General features: G+C 42.9%; 1 protein-coding gene across 2 annotated transcripts in view; it reads right to left on the reverse strand.

Annotated features, from left to right (window-relative positions):
* The window catches only part of LOC121879876 (serine/threonine-protein kinase 26-like), a 112,499-nt gene that overhangs the window by 79,904 nt on the left and 9,789 nt on the right, over nt 1–22,806 (reverse strand). Inside the window, exon 1 of one of the 2 annotated variants that reach the window (XM_042386661.1) lies at nt 412–672. The exons of the other annotated variant lie outside the window; for it this stretch is intronic. Coding sequence (XP_042242595.1) covers nt 412–450 — 39 coding nt within the window. The 5' untranslated portion in view covers nt 451–672. Of the gene's footprint in view, nt 1–411; nt 673–22,806 lie in introns of those variants that run through there. 2 annotated transcript variants of the gene reach the window in all.

Here is a 22,806-nt window from a genome sequence, read left to right on the forward strand (position 1 = left end):
TTCTCCTTCTGACTGCCTTTAAGTCCTTGTATTATCATCTTCACACAGAAACTCACAGCTTTTATACCTCACAAACGTACCCCAAATCTCATCCTCAAATGGGTTACTCACATATATCTTTCGCCACCCAACTTTTAGCCTGATTAATGCCCGCAGGAGTAAACATCTCCCAGTGTACATTAATCACCCTCCCATTTGTCACTTTGTAATCTGTTAGAATATAAACATTTATACCTAAGTCTTTCAGGTATCATTTTGTAATCAGGTAAATACAAAAGCAATTTCTATCGTGCTAACTCATTCAGTTGTTAGTCTGTAAACTATCTAGAACAAACACAATCTGCACATCAGTCTCCCAGGGGTTATTTTGTGTTCCTTCAATACCCAAACACACACACATAACACACGTACCTTATTCCTTCTGAAGTCCTGCTCGTATAAGGACGGCATCTCGCCACCGCCCCACCTCCTCGCTCCCTCGCTGTTCCCAATTGTTTCGCCTTCACTTTACTCCCTCTGTTAACAAGTGGCGGTGAAGAAACTTGGTTCACAACGCCCACTCACATTACCTCCATTTTTCCATCACTTATATGTTGATACAATTTTACACTCGTTAATGGTGAAGGTACGTGACTGGTAATTTTTCTTCCTGGGCACGTAATTACCTTCACATAACTCGCCAAAGTTTATTAATAACACACCACTGTAAATTTCATTCACCTTTAAAAACAATGATACTTTTTAGAATATATTATCTTTCCACGGGTTATATTATTCCATTTTCAGCGAAGGATATAAAGTGAATTAAGATGTAATTGGAGATATACACAAAAGATGGTTCTGGTGTATAGAGCAGCGACAATGGATTTAATCAACTCCCAGCTACCGTTAGACACCTCAGGTTGATCTGGGGAGCCAAGTGCAGGCGACACAAACACCGGCCTCAACACAGGACGTCTGGCGGGGCGGAGAAAATCAGGTGTTGGTCACGGGGCCTTTGCTGGGCATTGTCACAGCGACACACTTCAAGGCTCACGTCACTCACCGGTACCCAACTTCTCCCCACACTCACACACTCCACCTTTTCACACACACACTCAACATTACACCCTCACTAGGAACTTGCTACACCCTTCCGGTACACATAAAAACCACACTATACACACCCTCATACACTGTTATCGTCCATCCTAGTCAATGCGTTGGTTCCTCACGCAGCCACAGCACTATAAGAACACTCCCCATAACAAACATTCCTCAACACCAAGACGACAAACATACTGTACACTGGTTCAATAACAACAACAAACAATAAGACTCTCTCTCTCTCTCTCTCTCTCTCTCTCTCTCTCTCTCTCTCTCTCTCTCTCTCTCTTTCTCTCAAATAAAACAACAGTGGTCAATAGTAATTCTCATGAAGGGGAATCACAATGAACTAGCAAACTGGTCAAATAACGAAAAATTCCGCCGCTGATCACCAAGACGACAATACGTGATCAGGTTACTCACAACAGCAATACATTCAACGATAAAAGTTGCTCTTCACATCACTCAACTCGGGTCAATACCGAGTTAAAAGGGAACTAAATTGACTCTTAGAGCTGATGACACATGGTAAATTCAGCTGATCACCAACACACGCGTACGTTACTCGCTGCTACAGTAACAACAACAATGATCACTCCCCACAACACACTGGCCAATACGAAGTCTTTTAAAAACGGAAAGACGGTGACCTTGTAGGCTGGTCACGTACGACACCACCCCACCTTTGGCTCGAGGAGTCACATCCGCTCACCAAACGACAAATATTTCCGACACATAAACGAAGCTCCAACAACTGGTAGTCTGTGCAATACATGCGGGATAGAAATGCAAAAACTAACAGCGTTTCTTCTTTAAATTCACTCACCTTCACGAGAGATATTTACCCCTATCATTGACTCTTACGATGATAGATATGCCGTTAAGTGACAACCGAGTATTTCCTACAAACCCGACTGCAATACGTCTCTCACTACCCCCATCACAACCACTCAACCAACCAACCCACCACCACCCGCCGGCCATCTTCTCCACGCTCCGAAGGCCTCGCAAACAGCTTCATACATGGCTTCCGGAACTATAAATAACCTACAAAAAGACCTGCACTTCGTCATCTCAACTACTGCCATCATCATCATCATCATCATCAAGTGCGCGAGTGTAATTACAATCGACTCTTCTCAGACGGACGGGACCAGCAGGAAGGAACCCTAGTCATCTCAGCAGTCTAAAGTGGGAACCTCCAAAGGGCATCACGAACACTTGGCCAATGGGTGACGAGGGGGGGGATGACAGGTGTGGGACCGGCCAGTCACGGCGTACAAGGCACCCTATGACAACGTACTCGGTCATTCTTCCTTTTAGTGATGCTGGAAGGTGAGAAGGAGAGAGGCTGTTGGGTGGTGAGGAGGCTGCTGGGTGGTGAAGGAGGCTGTTGGGTGGTGAGGGAGGTTGTTGGGTGGTGAGGGAAGGCTGTTGGGCGGTGAAGGAGGCTGTTGGGTGGTGAAGGAGGCTGTTGGGTGGTGAAGGAGGCTGTTTGGAGATGAGGGAGGCTGTTGGGAGGTGAGGGAGACTGTTGGGGTGAGGGAGGCTGTTGGGAGGTGATGGAGGCTGTTGGGGGTGAGGGAAATTGTTAGGTGATGCAACCATACATAAAACGTGAACCACACACACACACACACACACACACACACACACACACACACACACACACACACACACACACACACACACACACACACACACACACACACACACACACACACACACACAGCCCCAAGGATAATCCCACAAGCCGCCACTGTTATTGATTTTGTTTTCGTGTTCATACCGTACTACACGTCACCTACCTGTTGTTATCGTTCATATCATAATCCACTAACACCGGAGCCGTAGTTTGTGTGTTACCCTGACCTTAAGATTGCCAGAGGAGCTACCAGGACCACTTATTGTGAACTAGAGCATGTCAGAGTTTATCACCATTGAGGATTAACGGTACTGTGACACACTGATGATGGTCATCCCTCAAACACACGGTATGGGTCTGACTGCTCACTGCCCACGTCATCTCCCTTTATGTTGTGCTTACGTGACTGAAGGGGATGTAACGTTTACCTTTATTACACTGTCGATGTGTTGGGGAAAAACTGTCGGCCGCTCGGTGGAAAGTTGATAAATGTAAAACTGTGTGTGTCGTACCCGGAGAGTGCGACGAATGAGAGCGGGTTTTTTTTTTCTCCTCCCCGACACAACTCGTTCTATTAACACACTCATATAAATATACTTGAGGCGAGCACACACACACACACACACACACACACACACACACACACACACACACACACACACACACACACACACACAAGTTGCCTCGGCAATCTGTGTCCACATTCATCCGCACTGACCACCATTATCAGCCACACACAATCTTCCAAATTCGTCATAAAACAATGTATGGTGAGTGAGATTGCCAGATATTTCCCACATACACGAGTACATATGACTGGAAGGCACTCGTCCCACAGAACAACAATAACCACTATCACAAGCAGAGTACCACGTCGAGGAAAGCTTATCTGATAAACAGCTTATCTAACATTAACACACGATGCAGCCAATCACATTTCATAAAAGGGCCAAAAAAATAATAATATATTTCTATGGGATACCCAACTGTGTACAAGTAATCTGAAGCATTAGTACACATGTTATTCTTCATCATACATGTGAAAGTTAAAGCTGCAGAGTTGAGTGGACGCTCACTAGCACAGTCGGGAAAGAGGCCACACCACAGCAGCAGTCGTCGACCCACTTACTGCCACTCAAAATACCAGACGCATATGTCGTCACGTTCACGATAACCAACCAGTAATGCTATCATAAACCACTCATCCCCATACCGCGCCACAGCCATCACCGTGCTAGCCTATGACCCCTCCTTACTCCCTCTCTATAATATACGACAATAACACACCCCTCTCCCCCCCCCCCATAAACTGACCCATAGATACCCCTAAACCTCACCACAACATTCCCCTCCAACCTCACCATCACACGCCAAAACAGTCAATTCCACCTCACAATGACATCACTTCACATCCCCTGTCCATCCATCCCAGCATCTCACTCACACACACAGACTTCTGAAACCCATTTAGCTACAGCCATTTATCCCGTCAATACATCACAGAACTTCCCCTCGATCCAACCACCACACTTTAGGCTCTTCTCTCCACCTCACCCTACCCTACTCCACACTATCCTCTTCCTCCTACCACACCATGTTCCCCCCCCCAACACACTCTCCCCACCACCACACTTGATCCCACTTACTATAGTCTCAACCACTTAACTTTACCACATCATCTCCGGAACATCAAAACAAACCATACCGTCTACGCCACCTTCCTCCACACCACCACTCCGTTATGGCTAAGACCACATCCTCCAAAAGCCTACGTCACCACTCGTATTTAAACTACCACAACTTGTCACCCTCTTAGTCACATGCCAACAACCATACCTCCAGCCGCACTCCTTAAATTTCCAATGACCAACTCATCCAACCTCCTCAACCAGTGCGTCATCATCCCTCCCTGCCCACGTCACGCCGTTCTCACGACCCTCACACACCTGCGCAAGTTATTTCCAGGAAACACAGCCGACGTGACCCCTCCCACACAAAAACGCACATACACACACGTACGCGCGCACGCACACAAACTAACCACCCCGCTACCTGTGTTTCCTTCCTATAATCTGACGTTCCATTACCAAGCCATTTCGTCGACCTCCAAGTACTCCACCAACGTCAATTCGACTACAAGTTTGGGAACTGTAGAGGAGATGGTGTTGATGGCGCTACGGGGTAATAGTTCTGAGCTCACAGCACGGCCGGTCTCGAAACGAACAATACTCAAGACAACACAACTCCTCAGCGACCGCACCTCAAAACAAACAGCACCATTGAGGTGAGTCACCACCAATAAACAACCAACGTATTCACTTGCAGGTTACGAGCAATTAACATAACGTACCCGGAGGCAGTGCTACGGCTCACCAGTGCACTGAACTCTGATCAGAAGACTCTACATGGAGACTTAAGTGTCTATACTAGTCTTCTACAGGATAACACCTGGCTTCATGAGCTTCACAGACCTAACAAGTTCCTGGCACAATACATCTGCTCGAGAAACTCACGCTGAGCCCCACAGGTAAAAAGTTGCTTAACCACACAGGTCCGTGACAATCCCGTATTCACTTACTTCATTAACAGACACGTGATAGATGCTGGAAATAAGCTACATAGTTTACAACCATCAATAGGTACAGTAAAAAGCACAAGAGGGTAGCATGCAGCATAATAATAACTAACAAGTTGAATAAAGAATTCCTCAATAGTAACTATGTGCTATATTAAAGATCCTCCGTACTTGATCGTTTACCATACAGCCCAGCAAGATGCCATCATGACTATACTAAACAGTAATCGCCACAACACAGTGAATAACCCTTATAAATGGAGCGTCCGGTGAGAATAGATAATCTTAGCACAGTACATAACGAGGTACAATATAGTGTGTGGATTATGAGTGTTATGCCATGTAAGGAGTAGCTACGGAGATTTTAAGGTATAAATGAGATGTACAGAGAGGAGAGATGTATATATGAGTATGAGGAACTAGGTGTGTGAAGTGTGAGATGAAGGTGAGACGTATTGATTATGAGGAGTGAGGTAGGTGTGTGTGTGTCATGTACGGCTCTTATGGCGTGAGGGCGGGGCCACCACCTGGCTATATGTGGCGTCACGTGCCCCCCACCACCACCATAAGGTAACAGGTGTTCTCCATCCTCACACTAAAAGGTGACAGCCACCTCCCTACCTACCTGCCTCACTTTTTGTTTACTCTCTCTCTCTCTCTTTCTCTCCATTACTTCTCATTCCAACTCCCCTTCATTAACTCCGTCAATACCTTCCCAGTTTCACGTTTCTTTTTCTTCTTACTCTTACATATCCTCATCCCTATTCGTTACACACACAATCAACTTACTCTGGTTAGAAAAGAATAGCAGTTGAAGCCTTTCCCTAGAGAGAGAGAATGAGCACTCCAGTGATGCGTGATAAAGTAATGAGTTCTGGAAGTTACCTCAAATGTCCTACACCCTCCCTCCCACAGACAGACATAGTAATCACATACACACATAACTCACACTTCACACACTACATACCTCACCCTCGACGACCTCACACTCCACCCTCTACACATTTCACTCCTCACGCACTACACACCGTGCCTTCGTCTCTTGACACAACCACATCGTGTTATGTTCAACAGACAGTCGCGGAGCAGCAATAGGTCGACAGTTCCTCAGTCAACAGATTAAAAGGTAAACAAGAACCACAGCCTGATGTGAGCTCTTTAACAACCCTCGTTAGGTTAGGTTAGGTTAGGTTATACAGCAGTGTGTCTATATGACATTATCATTAAGGTTATACTTTTAAAGTCAATTTATCAAAAACACATTTTCAATAAACACATTAATTAGCCCCTTCACCTTTTCAATTGATACCATTAACAATATTATAATTTTTAACTCCCTGTATTAAAACCTGACTTTTTTTTCTTGTCTCGGGAACTGTTGACTCGCTATCCGTGTTCTAAATCTGTTTGGCAAAGGTCATGTGTTGGATATAACTTGTACCGGCAAGTACGGAGGTTATTGCGACACCCTGCTCTGTAATACGGTTATATACGAGTACCACCCTCAGTATATTTACCTTACATGAACCTTATTTTCACATAGCAGGGGCGCGTAGGAAGGATAAAAGAGAGGTAGAGTAAAAAACAAATATAATAATAAATTAGGTAGTTAGGAATCTTTAGGAAACTCCCTCCTCTCTCGCTTTCAGGTAACTTGGTTCATGACTACTTCGTTAACACGTCCTGAGTGTGATTACACACAAGAGACGATCCTACAATTCGACTGATTCTCGAAACAAGGAACACAGAATCCTATGACATCACGCCCTCCTGTTTACTGTACCTCACATACAATGAATTACATCCTTGACCACCGAAGGGTCAAGACGTACCTGGCGCTCCTCTCGGAGCAGCCAGGTCAACTGTTAAATTGGCCCATACCAACTCCCTCCCCTGAACCCTCCTCCCCACCGGAATATCAACAAGTTCTCGCCAGAAGTTACAATTTCATTTAGGAAAGGAATGGAACCAGTGTTAAACAGAGGTGAACAGTGGTGAACAGTGCGTAAGTCAGTGAGAACAACTCAACAGTAACAGTCGTACCCAACTTAACCTTCACACAGTGAGGTCCCAGGTACCCAGTGATAACGGCCCGTGAGACCCAACAACAACCAGCGATGTGTTAATCCGTCTACGATAGGAAGGACTGGGACCACACCTCACTCATATAACACCATCTGTGAGGGAATTACTATACCACGTCAGGTCCCTCATAACACCATCTGTGAGGGAGTTACTACACCACGTGAGGCCCCTCATAACACCATCTGTGAGGGAATTACTACACCACGTGAGGCCCCTCATAACACCATCTGTGAGGGAATTACTACACCACGTCAGGTCCTTCATAACACCATCTGTGAGGGAACTACTACACCACGTGAGGTCCCTCCTAACACCATCTGGGAGGGAGTTACTACACTACATGTTTGCTGTTCAACACCTACATTAATCTGTATGCTCACTGTATGTTCCTTTACCTTTCTCTAATGAAGGCTTTTGTTAAACCACCAATGTATGTAATAAGTCATTTATGTCCAATGTATATTTTCAGCCTTCGGGCTGCAGAACTTTTTAATAAACCGTTAATTATTATTATTATTATTACATACGAATTTAATGACTGTGAAGAGGTCCGCCTTATCTTAAACCCAGCAATCACCCAGGACCCAAAAGCTCCACCTTAAGAAACACGCTGTACTCTATTATCTTGAAAGCAATCACCCAGGGGGTTAGCCACAAGGTCCGACAGTGAAGCAATATAAGCAACCAGAGCTCTGTGTGTGAGAGAGAGAGAGAGAGAGAGAGAGAGAGAGAGAGAGAGAGAGAGAGAGAGAGAGAGAGAGAGAGAGAGCCCAGACCCACCCGTGATAAGATAGCCTTGATAGAGCATCTGGTACTCCCCGTACACTGCTGCCTTGTGTCTTGTATTGTGTACCAGCCTCTCTTACCCGCACTGTGCTCCATTTATACCTCACTCACTCCACCTTTATTACCACATTTTTTATACTAAGTCAAACTCAACTCTCGCTCAAAGTAGATCTCAAAGGCTTGATGGTCAATAGGGTTAATGGGGGGGGGGATGAGATCGAATACTAATCCTCCGGTAATACACACGACTGGATTTTCTGTCCCATGCTCTTAAGTTGGATACTTATTCATAGCTGGATCGATAGGTGGGGCTGTTGGCGCGAACAAGCCACTCCTGGGACGGGAGGCAAGTGCTGTATAATAACTACTTGGCCACCACAACCTTACCTCTCTCTAACCTCCCTCACATACACAGAAAACCATCAGTATTGATATATGAAGCTGAATCTCTTTTTTCCCTCAGATGCATCAGAGGAGAGTACCGTACATGGTATGAGGGCCCACTGTACTCACACCGTAATGTGGTATATCTACTCCGGACGTCAAGAGAGAGATAGGAGCCATTTCTACACGATCACTGATACACGCCACATGCTCTGACAACAACCTCCTCCAGGCCCGAGTGACGTGACTATATAAGAGCAGTTACTATGGCACCTAAAGCACCTGCATCACCAAAATATCAATCCTGACCTTATAACATTCAACCAAAACAACTATCAGCACGATACACAATCATCCTTGACGACAACAGGCAGTTAAGACTCCAGATACTATACCACTTCTTGTTTAAGTTTAATTCAATACAAAAACAAAACTGTCCTACATTCTTGTACACAACCACCCATGGCGATTTGACTCGGTAACTGGGCTAAAAAGTCAATGATACTGGAGCCAAGTACAAGATACGTACAGTATAGTCTAATAGCGTTATCTCAAGGCCCTGACATCACATACAGCTGATTATTACGGACAGTCCTTTACTCTGCGTAAACTAGATGATATATTTGGCTAAGAACTAAGGTCAAATTCTGAGCCGTTTTAGGATACTGTAATCATATCTCAAAGTAACATATGGGCTTTTCTTTATCAAGGTGCACCAGACATGAAGATGGTGATATTCAACTAAGAGTTTTAATGACGATATGATCATGTAGTTTGGATTTCTATCATATCAATTTAAGTCTTTGCTAACACATGCAGTCTTCAACATGAGAAGAAAATAACCAGCAAGGCCAACATGTTCAAGGAATGTTCGTTAAGTGTTATTCGTCCGTTCGTTTGACCTTTTCTTCACAACGTTCTATATAAGGTGTGTTTTGATAGATCTTTTTCATCGGAGGCTCTCTGATTGTTACCTTGGTACAGTATCCGGGAATGTACTTTATGTTTCTAACTTTTTTAATAACTTATGGTTTTTTTTTCAAGACTACAGAAGTTTAGTTATGTACAGTGAAAAATTTACAATTAGGAATATTCTGACAACAAATTTCTGCACAATCATGGCACTGTTAAAACGTTTTTGAATATAAACATTCTTGACGGGAAAGACTGACTTTAGATCGACCAATACATATTAACCAAATATAATTAAAACTTGCCGAAGAATCAAACTCACCCCTAGATTGTAAGAATACCATCAAGTGTGGATAAACCTAATCCATAAAAAAGATGGTGATGATAAGGAAATAAAAAAAGAACATTAGTAATAATAATGACAACAACAAAACAAACACCAAACACACTAACTGTACATGTTAAACTTACAAACCCGACAGTTCAGGGTCAGGGGCTCGCTCTTTCAGCTGTCCAGCATAAAGCAACTTGCTCATCGGTATAAAAACTTAAAACGCTAATTAGCATAACAGTTTGTGCTTCCAATTTTTTGGGTGAATAATAACACTGTAAATTTTCGAGCTGTCTGGCCATAATATTATCCTAACTGAGGCCAGATATGTGAGTGACTGGTTGCGTGTTGAACTGAATGGTCTGCCATTTGTTATATAAACATGACTTTCAAAACTAAAATGAACAAATGAACTACATGCACGTATGAAAAACCATGTACTAGCATAAACAGAGAGAGAGAGAGTTATCATCAGACAATATTGATAGTGGTGGTCATTGGAACAGGTGACAGACGCCCCACCAAAACCCCTGGTATAGGGATCCTGCCAACACCATTCCCCGTAGAAGATGATAACTGGGACTTGTAGAGAGGTCCTCCCCACCACCATCCTATCACCCTCCTGTGTAACTCATGGCGCACAACTCAACACAGTAATCGCTCTCGCTCACACGTCCAGGTGATAACAGACTTATGCCAATTAAATCACCCAAACACACCGGCCAGAGGATAACAGTTTACACCACAACTTCCCCCTCAGATAAAAACTGGCACACCAAGCCTTCGCGTATGTTTCCATGGTGATATATGGTGAGGGGGAAAGATTGGGAAAAAAATGGGGAGGGAGGGAGGGGACCGAGGGGAAATATGAGGGGGAAAAGTGCCTGGGGTGAAAATATAAAATGTACATATCACTAAATTGTGTCGTTTTCCTGTGGCTGAAATAGACGTAAAAAAAAATCCGGGTATAGACATAAAAAAAAAAAAACCAACCACAGTCCCTACGGTTGTTTTTTCATGGCTATAATGTCAATAATGATCACGGTATGTTTTTCACGACTTCCTAAATCGGTTGAGTCTGGTGTAGGTAGAAGGAAAAGTGGATTAAAAAAAAAGAAATAATCAGTGGTAAATATTTTTTGGCGAGTGTGGGGTTAAAAATATGTATCAACTGTATATTAGTTTAGTGGCGCGGCGTTGGATCTTCACCTGCAAACTTAAAGCAAATAACAGACACCACTTAATGGGTTTAATATAATCGCGTATCTGGACACCATTAAGATTATTTACTTTGTCGACTATTACACTATTATAATGGTACATCTTTCTACAGGACTTTCGAAAACTTAATTCCCATTCACAAATAGTACAATAGAACACGTTACAAAATTTAAACCAGGATAATCTATCGACAGTGGTTGTAAACATGTACTGAGATGTGTCGGAACAGGAGACACGATATAACGCGTAAAAGGTATCGGGACGCTGTAAAAACATAACTTCAAATAAATTAACAAGATATATGTAATTATTTAAAGGTGGGTAAGTGTACAACAGACACCCGGATGAATGCATAAACAACACACAGATATGTCGACAGTTTGGGTGAGTGTGAGGTGTAAGCCTTCTCATCAGCCGTAAAGTTCCATCAGCAATAGTAACACAGATTATGCCAACCCAAGTGGACCAGTTACCTAACACCTGTAACTAATGAGGTTCAGGTAGATGGTGACACTGTTAGAGGTGTTGTCATAAACATCCTCCTAAGGTACCGGTTGTAAGGTTAGGGCGCGGGTCATCACACACCACCATCATCATCGATACCATACCTGATAAGCTTCTCACCAGGGACACAATGTTTAGTTATCGGTACTTGATCCCAGGGTGGAAGTACTACCGCATGCTTTATCTAACATCATACTACACTATCACCATACTCCACTATCACCATACTACACTATCACCATACTCCACTATCACCATACTCCACTATCACCATACTCCACTATCACCATACTCCACTATCACCATACTACACTATCACCATACTCCACTATCACCATACTACACTATCACCATACTCCACTATCACCATACTCCACTATCACCATACTCCACTATCACCATACTCCACTATCACCATACTACACTATCACCATACTACACTATCACCATACTACACTATCACCATACTACACTATCACCATACTACACTATCACCATACTACACTATCACCATACTCCACTATCACCATACTACACTATCACCATACTACACTATCACCATACTACACTATCTCTTACACATATGAACAACCTCAGAAACTTGATACCCTGATACACTGTCTTTGAAATATGTTGAAAATAAAAGTTACTGATAAATTCCTAACTGATGCAATGTTGTATAAGATGAACTAACGCATTTTCATGTTGTTTCAGCAGTCATGGCGCCACATACAGTACACAGCTACAATATATAATAACAGCCGAGGCCCACACTTTAATAGTTAAATTACCCTCTTAAACACTGAATCTAGTCCACCATTCTCCTTGCAATTCTGCTTCTGACTCACGCATTCATCTGCGCTTGTACCCTTTACCAACTCGTGTAACTAAACACACACACACACACACACACACACACACACACACACACACACACACACACACACACACACACACACACACACACACACACACACACACACACACACACACACACACTATTATGAAACAAGCGAGTTAATCAGGTATTAGGTTATATCGCCCGTGGTCAGTTTACAAACACACACACTGGTAAGACCCCCAAGTTAATACAGTGTTTACCAAAGTCTAGCACACGTTGTTGTAACTTCAGCTTGGACCAGAGGGAAGGAAAACAAATGTAAAGTGGAAAGAGGAGACAAAGGGTGGAAGAAAATAAAAGGTGAAACGGAAAGAGGAGGAATAAAGGTAAAGTAGAAAGCGGGTACAAAAACTCAGGAGAAGAGGGGAAAACAAACTAATAAAAGTGAAAAGGGAGGAGGCAACACGAGAGAGAGAGAGAGAGAGAGAGAGAGAGAGAGAGAGAGAGAGAGAGAGAGAGAGAGAGAGAGAGAGAGAGAGAGAGAGAGAGAGAGAGAGAGAGAGAGAGAGAGAGAGAGAGAGAGAGAGAAACAAGTATAATAAAATAACAAACAATATACAACTAATTACTAATCGATTAAAGTAGTACAAGTCAAAGGAGTAATAGGAGGAGGGAGAGTTGATGCACCGAGAACCCTCCTCCACGATGTACCTGCACACCTACCGAATACACCTGCCTCGAATACACCTGCCTAGAGTGAAAGGGAGAACCCGGGAGTATTGGGATATTAATAGTTGGTTGCGTCGGTCGGCTCCTTCCTGCGACTGGGGTTTGGGGGGGTCATGGTGTGAAAATAATTAAGAGGGTTGGAGAAGGGATGAAGCCACTGGTGAAAATAGACGAGAGGGAATGAAGCCACTGGTGAAAATAGACGAGAGGGAATAGAGAACCAATGGGAGGTATAGTTTCTGACGATGTGGTAAATGAGGTGATCGGGTAGTTAGTGCGTGTGTGTGTGTGTAAACAATATAAGAGTATCTTCGGAAAAAATGGGTATGGGAATAAAAAATTGGTTATTGGTGCATGAAGAAAGTAATACGCGAACGAGCTGCACACAAACGTTACTAACACACACACACACACACACACACACACACACACACACACACACACACACACGTTCCTGTCACTTCCATATTTCACCGGCCAATTCACTGTTTGCTGTGAGGTAAGATACATACATACTTAAAATTTGCATACCGCCTGCCTGGACCACTGAAGCGTGAAATAATACAAACTGGGCACAGCAAGATGTCTCTGGTGGGTGGGTGGAGGTATCAATGAACACCCATACTGACCCAGCTACCCTCACGTCACTTCCTTGGCGCGACAGCTGATATACTTTCAACATTCTCACTATGTAAACAATGAAGATAAAAAGACCCACGGTCGTATAATATTTCGAAATCTGGTTATGTAAGATGCCTGGCTATGTAAAGCATTTGGGTGGGGGGGGGAGGAGGCGCAAGTGTACAGTATATTCTGGGAGTATTGGAGAACGAGAGATATGTTCTGGGATTGTGGTGGCGGCTGTGTGGTGGCGGCTGTGTGGTGATGGCGGTGTGTAGTGAGATTGTGGTGATGGCGGTGTGTGGTGGGAGTGGATGCTGTGGTCGCGTGGATGGACCGGAAAAACAGCACATCCGGGTGGCGTAGCATGCTGCTCTAACACCAGCCTCAATACGAAGGAAGTCCTGTCAATTCCCCCTCCACCCAGCAAAACACACATACCGTATCCCTTCCCTACTGCGCATATACTGAGCAAGATAACTATTTTTAGAGTAACTACCTACAAATAGTCAATGTATACTGTATATGTAGTATATAAAACTACTCTTGCATTACCCACTATTGACCCAAAAAATACTTCCATGACTATGACCTAATGAACAGCATACAGTACACGTCACACACCAAGGAGGTTTAGGTTAGGTTAGGTTAGATGGTGAGATAGTATGGTGACATCTCATAAGTGAAAACTTTATCACATGTCATTACACATACATAACCGCCATCAACATTACATAAACTGAAACTCACAGCGCTCGGTTTATGGTTAATGGACTCCCTGCTTCGTGGAATCAACTGACTCTGTTGAATTCTAAATATTAACTCAAACAATATCCAGACAATTGTGTAGACATTTGCATAGAATGAGTTCATGATCTTCGACTGTTATGAATACGGCGGATAGTATCATATTCCCACAGGAGAGCGGAAGGCGAAGACTGCATCGACCTAACAATAACGTCCACTACTGGCATCAATAGTAAAACGAAACTACCTTAATTAGGACCGTTCAATTAGGAGACAGAAGGGTCGTATAGGGAATCTTTAATACCTAGTTAAGGTATTAAGGTAACTTCATAAGTGATTCTGGTGCTATTTCCGGACGTTATATTTTGATCGATACAAAGTTAGATTAGGTTAGATTTGGTTAGGTTAGGTTAGACAAGCTACTTATTTCCCCTCCATATTTACATAAAACTCCAAGGGCATAATCCCATTCACAAGACGGTCAAAATATCGCGTAAAACTACAGAGATTTCAACTAAAGTCCAAACACCAGCCGTGGAGGACTATAAAGAGAGTTACATTATTACGGGATTTCCTTCTTGTGGTATTCTTACTGCCACGGGAGGTTCACTGCCTGGCCGCCGACACACACAATGTAGTACACACCCACATCCTTATCTACGGTACACTCTTCTTGCACTAACACACAAAACCTAGCTCTATCTTTTTACCTGTTTTCTTTCTTTCTTTCTTTCTTTGACATTTTTATCACCTGCAATCACTTAATTCCGCTTATGAACCACGTGACGATTAACACCCCTAACTTATTTTACCTATACTTAAATATCCAAACGATAACCTAACCTAACTCTACTTAACCTAACATCCAAACGATAACCTAACTCTACTTAACCTAACATACAAACGATAACCTAACTCTACCTAACCTAACATTCTAACGATAACCTAACCTAACCCCCACGTAACGTTAGGGTGTTTAATCATAAGGTGAAATAAGCTGATGTGATCCCATTTCACCTGCCCTTTCTCCTCGTTAGTACTGCTAGCAATATCTCCCCTTTAACTACCCACTTCCCCTTACTTCCTCACTCTCCCTATTACCCCGTGAAATACCTTATACTGACGTCACTAATAACGGGTTTAACACAGCATTACACAGTCAGAGGTAGACTGCCTTACACGGTGGAAATGATACCAGCTATAACACGGGTAATGAACAATGTCATAGCTTATCTGGTTAATTCCCCAGTCTTGCTTTGAATCCAAACTTCAATCAACAGGTATAAGATCCAGTGTCTTCTTTTAATGATTATATGAGCATGAAAATATACGTGAATATCCCCCACCTACCAACATACCACCACCTTCGAAGACTACATACTAAATTACATAATAAAAGTTACACACATATATACAGGTAATATGTTCAAAGATAATAGATCAAGTGAATCAACCAACGAATATAATAATTTACGCTGCCCATTCCGAGTGACTCTAGGTTGGGAGGGGGAGTTTAGGTCGGGGAGTGTAGTTTATGTCGAGGGGTGGCAGTTTAGTCCAGGTATTCAAAGTCTTATGACCATTGATGATATCGTGGCAAGTAGCGAAAGCGTCAGTACCATTTTTTTTTGTCCATCGGCACAATTCCACGAGTTGGGCGGACAAGGTCAGGCCAGCAGCAGGGAGCCGGGTAGCGGGTACAAAATGTCAGATCCTTGAGTTACCGTCTTGCTCAACCACTAACTGTAATATCCCTGTAGGGCCCAAAGGAGTGAGTGTTCGGGCGTATAGGGGAGAGTCATACTGCCGTCTCATGTAACCCCCACGATGAAGATAGGCAGCCAGCGAGGAGGAGGTGTTATAGAGCCCGTGCGTCACTGGTGTGGAGAGACTGCTTAATAAGGGTGGTGACCAGCATGCCAGTGAGCAAGCCCCGAGGAGACCTTGGGGGCAAGAGTTCCGCCTGTACCCAGCGACACACACACACACACACACACACACACACACACACACACACACACACACACTTGCACTCACACATGAACAAACAAATGCACAAACATTCACAAACTAACACATGTTGATATAACAAAGTAATCAGAAAGGACACACGGAAAAAGCAGATGGAAGGGTGTGAATCAAACAAACACACCTACAATTGTATTTCCCACCAAAATTACTCGTATTTTACACGAAAACAACAATTTCCATCCAACTATACGGTGCGGTGTTGACGATAAGCCCACCAGTTCCTCCCACAAACCATCGTTACAACCTCTGTGAGTAATCTACAAACACCGTATTTCAGGGGCAGTGTTTACCCTCCAGCAAGTCACGGTGACCTGGCTGCCTCTCACAATAAACGCTTACAACGTTTATCTTGTCTTTAACGTGTACAAAATTCTCATGGCTCGACGCAACTAAAGATATCGTGCTCATCGGTCTTATCTTTTCTCGGATTAAACAAGAGAGATTAATTAATCAACAATACGACTTTTAGTGTTTAATTTTCTTCACGAGTGGAGTTGAAAATCTTCAGCTCGAAGAAAAAATAAACGAGAAGATTGAACTTTTTTCTACAACATTTTTACGATTTTCTATACAATCGATGAAAGAAAGGCGCATGTACACACTGAACCCAAGAACTGCCCCCTTAAGGAAAGGCCTTTTCCTTTACAATCCAACATGCTTCTGAAAATAACTAATGCTCGAAGACGAACCAAAGCCTACAGGATCCCCTTAAGGAGAGCGGAAACGAAGGTTCATTAACAAAACTTAAGAACCAAAGTATAGGGGTTAGTTAGCATCATCGATAAAAAGAAAGGGTTGTAAAAAGGGATGTTAGTTAGCAACACCAACCCGATATCTAGACCCTTGAAGATTAACCAAGGGCACCACTCGGGCTGTCCACTGATAACACACATTCCACTGTAACCAAACAATCGGGTTCTTTACCAAGGTTTTAAGAAGGTATGATAAAGAATGACGAGTCAACACAACTAACCCATGCTTCTGCACTAGTTTGTGACTCAGTGTGTACACAGAGGACAAAACAATTATAACACGGAGTCACGTGCCGAGTCGGTTAGGACTGACTGACACACAGCTCACCCACAGAGCTACGACGAAATAAAACAAGCCTGTACATCTATTCACTTAACATTAGAATTTTAGTTTATCTACCTGAGCTGAGCCCAAATCTGTCTACCTGTGCATATGTGACATTAAATCTTTATTTGTCTATCTATGTTATTCAGGTCAATGAAAAAAATCATTTATGAGATCGAAGGAGATTAACATTTTTCTTATCTGAGGAAACTGTTTCCTTTATTGTCCAGGAACGATTTCTAGGACAACGAAAACGCGCTCTTTAGCCTAAAATACTTTTCTTCCAGGCACAATTTCTCGCTAAACTTCAACACTTCCCCACCGCGGAGAAAGTCTGGACGTAAACGCCTTTAAAATGTGTCAGTACTCGAGAGAATTCCTCACACAACTTAGTTCATCAATCCTCCATCTATCTTTTTGACCAACACCTTAACATCATCACTTCCACTCTCACAACTGATCTCATTTCCATGATCCGCTGCACCACACTTGCTAAAAGTACATTACGTAGACGGTTGTGCGACTGTACTGTACTGTTATCACTCCATCAGTTCACCACACAAGTATGTCTATTTACCGTACTGTAACAAGTACACATTTACCACACAAAAATGTATTTACGTGTCACGTTATCTCTACATTATCTAGTGATTCTCAGAATAGCCTTACAACCAGTTCACTTTATCTAAGGAAATACCTAAGACGGTACGTATAACATCACATGATCAAGTCCCCAGTAGCGACGCTCCCGTGTGATTACTGGTCTTATATTACACTAAGGTTTAAGTCACTGAATAATTAATGTTCATAAAACCAATTATGAGTTACATGTAAACATATAAATTGAGATAATTAAGTACACAAACATACATACACACCACACACTTATAGTACAGTGTCAGTATACACAGTTAAGGATATTTGGTAAAAGCAGTGATAACCTACAAATATTTAGCTGACCAGTAATCTCCAGCCAATGATAAAGAGGGTAGGTAGCTATACTTTGTACCACCGGCAGCATTACCACATCTTACTGGAGAAGGGACACACGCATCAGTGATCCAAAAATACAACAATCCTAATCACTGTGGTATACCCAGCCACCTCCTCACACTACTGTACTGCAAGCATGGTGTGATATTATAATTTTTTTCTGTATGAATATCTAATAATGTTTGAGATTATCAAGACAATTTAAACCTGCAAAAGTATGTGTGGCAGTGGATGGGTCTCCTGTGAGTACCTTGAAGTGATGTGGTTGGTACTTTGTCGTAGGCTGAGATAGCTAGATAAAGAACAATAAAATTTCATAAACAGCAGAGAGTTTTGAGGCGGGTGGGTGAAGTAAGGCGAGTATATCATGGTGCGGGAGATAGTGTAGAGGGTATGTGAGCTCTGACATGAATCACCCGATACGTTATCTGCACGCCTACATACAACATCCGATAGTGAGCTGCGTCCCCGCCACCTTTGACACCCTGCTTCCCCCTCCCCCCACCCCCTCTCGTCAACACCAGTAAATACTACTTAAAAAAATCCCTATATAAATGAAAACTCTTCCTGAATATTCTAGCTGACATCCATACTTCTGAAAACAAATTTAATTTTACTTTAAACCTGTGTCGGGAGATTTACTCTGTATAAGCCTCTACTGTAGATACCTCCATGTTTACACTCACACATTACCTAATACTTAAATAAGTGGCGTAAATATAACAATATATTGACCAATTACATAACCATAATAATGTACAATAATAATTCTACGGTTCACTGAGTATTGACGACTGCAAACGTCACCATTCACACAACACAACTAAAAATATAACAATACAGCACAACATTCGGCTACTATTATGTCAAGTCCTCACAATATAAACCTCTATCTTACACAACAAACATCGTACAGGGGTAAAGGTTATACGGGATTCCTATAACCTCCACCACACTGAACTATGACAACGAGCGAGTGAGTTTCCGCAATACCAACCATGATTGCGACAGGAACCTCGACAACCTACGACTATCGGCGACATAATGAAACAGTGTTGCTCATTATACTGTATATTGACACAGCTGCCGGTAACATTATTGGGGATACCAACAAGCGGGAGTGGCACCACAGATAATCATTATCATGTAATAGTGATGAGGCAAGTCCCGGTAAACACTAAGGTGACCAACGCCCGTTATATGAGCTTCCCCACCTGGTGGAAACGCGGTGAGAGTTTCCCACACGAGGAGAATACCGGCGCCGCTACTTCCGGTGCTGGGGATCCTACGCCGGGATATTTAACCCCTCCCCTGTCTCCCATCCGTGATGTTTTCCTGGTTAGGATATTGATTCCTCCAGAGATTTTTTGAGTGAGACAATCCTTGCCTACCTAAGCTACTCTACCTATTCAAACACATAACCTGATCCACTGAAACTAACGTATAGCCTAAACTAACTCAACATAACGTTAGCATACTAAACAAATACGTGTTTGTGTGTGGGTAGGTGTAACGGGGAGGCTGCAAATGGTTCACCCAGAAAAATATCATCCTGGTAATTCCGACATGATGTAACCGGGGTGACAAGACTGGGCGAATTTAGTAAGGCTTCTCTCTCGTGGACCTGGACATTTTCGTAAATATATCACTTAATAGGTTCATCTTAGTGGAGGTAGTCTACTAAACATTAACCAGTGGGTCCTCTTCGTAGATACATAATCAATATACACATCAATAAATGGAACCAGTCATGTCCCCCTAACGAGCAGGTAAACCTTGGCATATACTTGAATTTGCATTAATATGTGTTTAAGACCAAATCCTCCTAATCGTCTAGTGTTGGTAATTACCCATCAAGCAGCGAGTCTTGCAGGTATTCCCTCCTCAACGTGGGAAAATACCTTAACATTTTTACCAACAAGAATTAGCAGGATAACTACGTTCAATGCTACGCCGTTCCGCTAAAACCGAAAATATCTACTTCCTAATACAACAAACACATTCTTGCTATCATTGTCATCCGCCATCCTGTCAGTAATTCATCAGAAACCAAGAGGAAAGTAATTATTTAACTTTAACAGATGACTAACATTTAGATATCAGAAGCTCTCCTCTCTACTTCACGCTTATATAATCACAACAAATGACTCAGGGTATAAGAGAAGACGTACACGGGTTACATCAACTGATCCCCCACCAACTACCTCCCCATGAGCTGTGACGCATTGAATCTTTTGCTCAGGAAAATATCGGTATACGACACAAGACACCAACGAATTCAAATTAACCTTTCGCCTTATATTTCCTACGACCCCGAGAGAGTTAGTTCCCAGCCCTCGCTACCATAACACACCCCGCTGCTGGTAGTAATATCAATACGTGAAGTCGGTGCACCTAAAACAATGCATACTAATAACCCTCAAAGACACAAACAGATCCACTGATTCACGCACTGAATGCACAGCTGATAAGTCTGCATTAGTTCGGACAATAAAACCTTTCTTTGTTCAGCTGTAATCGTGAGTGAACAACGATAGCTATTCAAGGAAAGTTTCAAGGAGCTTAGTGATAACTCATGAACTCTGCTTGTGTGTAGCTCGCCTCTACTAGTTAACTCTTCATAAATTCTCTGAACGACCAAGCTCACCCACTTAACCTTTATCCATATAAATATACTACACATATTACGTAAACAGTGTGTGTGTGTGTGTGTGTGTGTGTGTGTGTGTGTGTGTGTGTAAATAAAAGTTACACGGGCATAAGGGCTCACCAACATAACCACCAGACAAACCCATACGTATACACAAAGTGAAGAATAATAATAGCCCGTAAGTAGGCCGCTCCCCTTACTGACACGAGTGAGTGAGCGTGGAGGCACTGCCCCTCCCCCCTGGTGGACCTCATTACTCCAGAAGCTGCCCGGCCAAGTCTAATTTTACCAGTCATCACCAACCTCGTCTACGGTGCCTATGGACGGCAGCACTCTTAAAAATACCTCCAAAGGCAATACCAAACGTCACTCATGTTATACTTTTTTGTGACGCGACAAACTAACTCAAAATCATTAAAAAAATAAGTTATTCCTCACTCCACATATTGTATATTACACAAACTGAACGACCTAACCAGGGCACATTAAAAGCATACAGAAACAAACTGGAATACAATACTAACAGCTCAGGGTTCATGCAGTCTCCTACAACTCCAACACTTATTCCTCCTCATTTACCGGTGTTCCTCCTACAGATCACAAGGGGATGTTAAAAGATCTAGTTACATTAAGTAAAGATCAAGATAAAAGAGAGTGCGGCCTGATTCCAGCTAGCTCTTTTCCTGCTCGGGTGACCTTGGCGCGGCGGGTTAAGCAACTGTAAACGTGGCTCTCATAAGAACTCAACACCGGAAACGTCACATACACTGCACGCCTCACACAAACAACGCTCCCTCCCAGGACAAAGTGACTCTCTCATCACACATCAGCGTATATCCCAGTTATTACTCTTCCTGTCTTCCTCTTGTATCTTCATATTTACTTTTCTTACTCGTACAAGCTAAATTATATAACGTTAATTAAAATTCCCAGTTAAATGTGCTTCTCGAATGTCTTCTTCAATTACCCGGTAAATAAAACTGCAACAACAATCTGCCCACCGTTGGCTACATTTCAGATTTCGCAAATTAAAGAAATACTCCAGTACACCTGTTTACGTAAAGCCCAGTCCCAGGTTACACCAGAAGCAAGCTCCTCGCGATGCCACCACCACCCTAACAGGACACCACCGTCTGTCTTCCATTCACCATTTCATTATCGTCATATTTAACAGTAACATGATCACAACACATGTGTAAATGTTTATGGGTGTTGCAGCAAGGTTTTCAGTTCTTATAAATGAGGCGAACTAGAGAAAAGATCTAATTAAATGTAGAAACCAATACTGAACACCACAACCTAACCCAACTTTAACTTAACACGGGCCAACACATCAGCGATTACACATCACATCGTATCACAACCCATCACACCACCGGCAAACTTTGAGCTTCCAATGTGATGCACCTTACGGCGGCCAATAAAAAGATCACCAAGTGAGGATGAGGGTGTCAACACATCAAACTAACATTCGCTGTCACATCCACTGGTTTAGATCTCTCCGCAGGTACAAAAACTCACACGCCCATACATACACAAACACACGTCTGCGTCACTCTCCACATAATCATGCACTAAGGTCCGCAAC

The sequence above is a fragment of the Homarus americanus genome, unplaced genomic scaffold, assembly GCF_018991925.1.
Source record: "Homarus americanus isolate GMGI-L3 unplaced genomic scaffold, GMGI_Hamer_2.0 scaffold32095, whole genome shotgun sequence".
NCBI lineage: Eukaryota > Metazoa > Arthropoda > Malacostraca > Decapoda > Nephropidae > Homarus > Homarus americanus.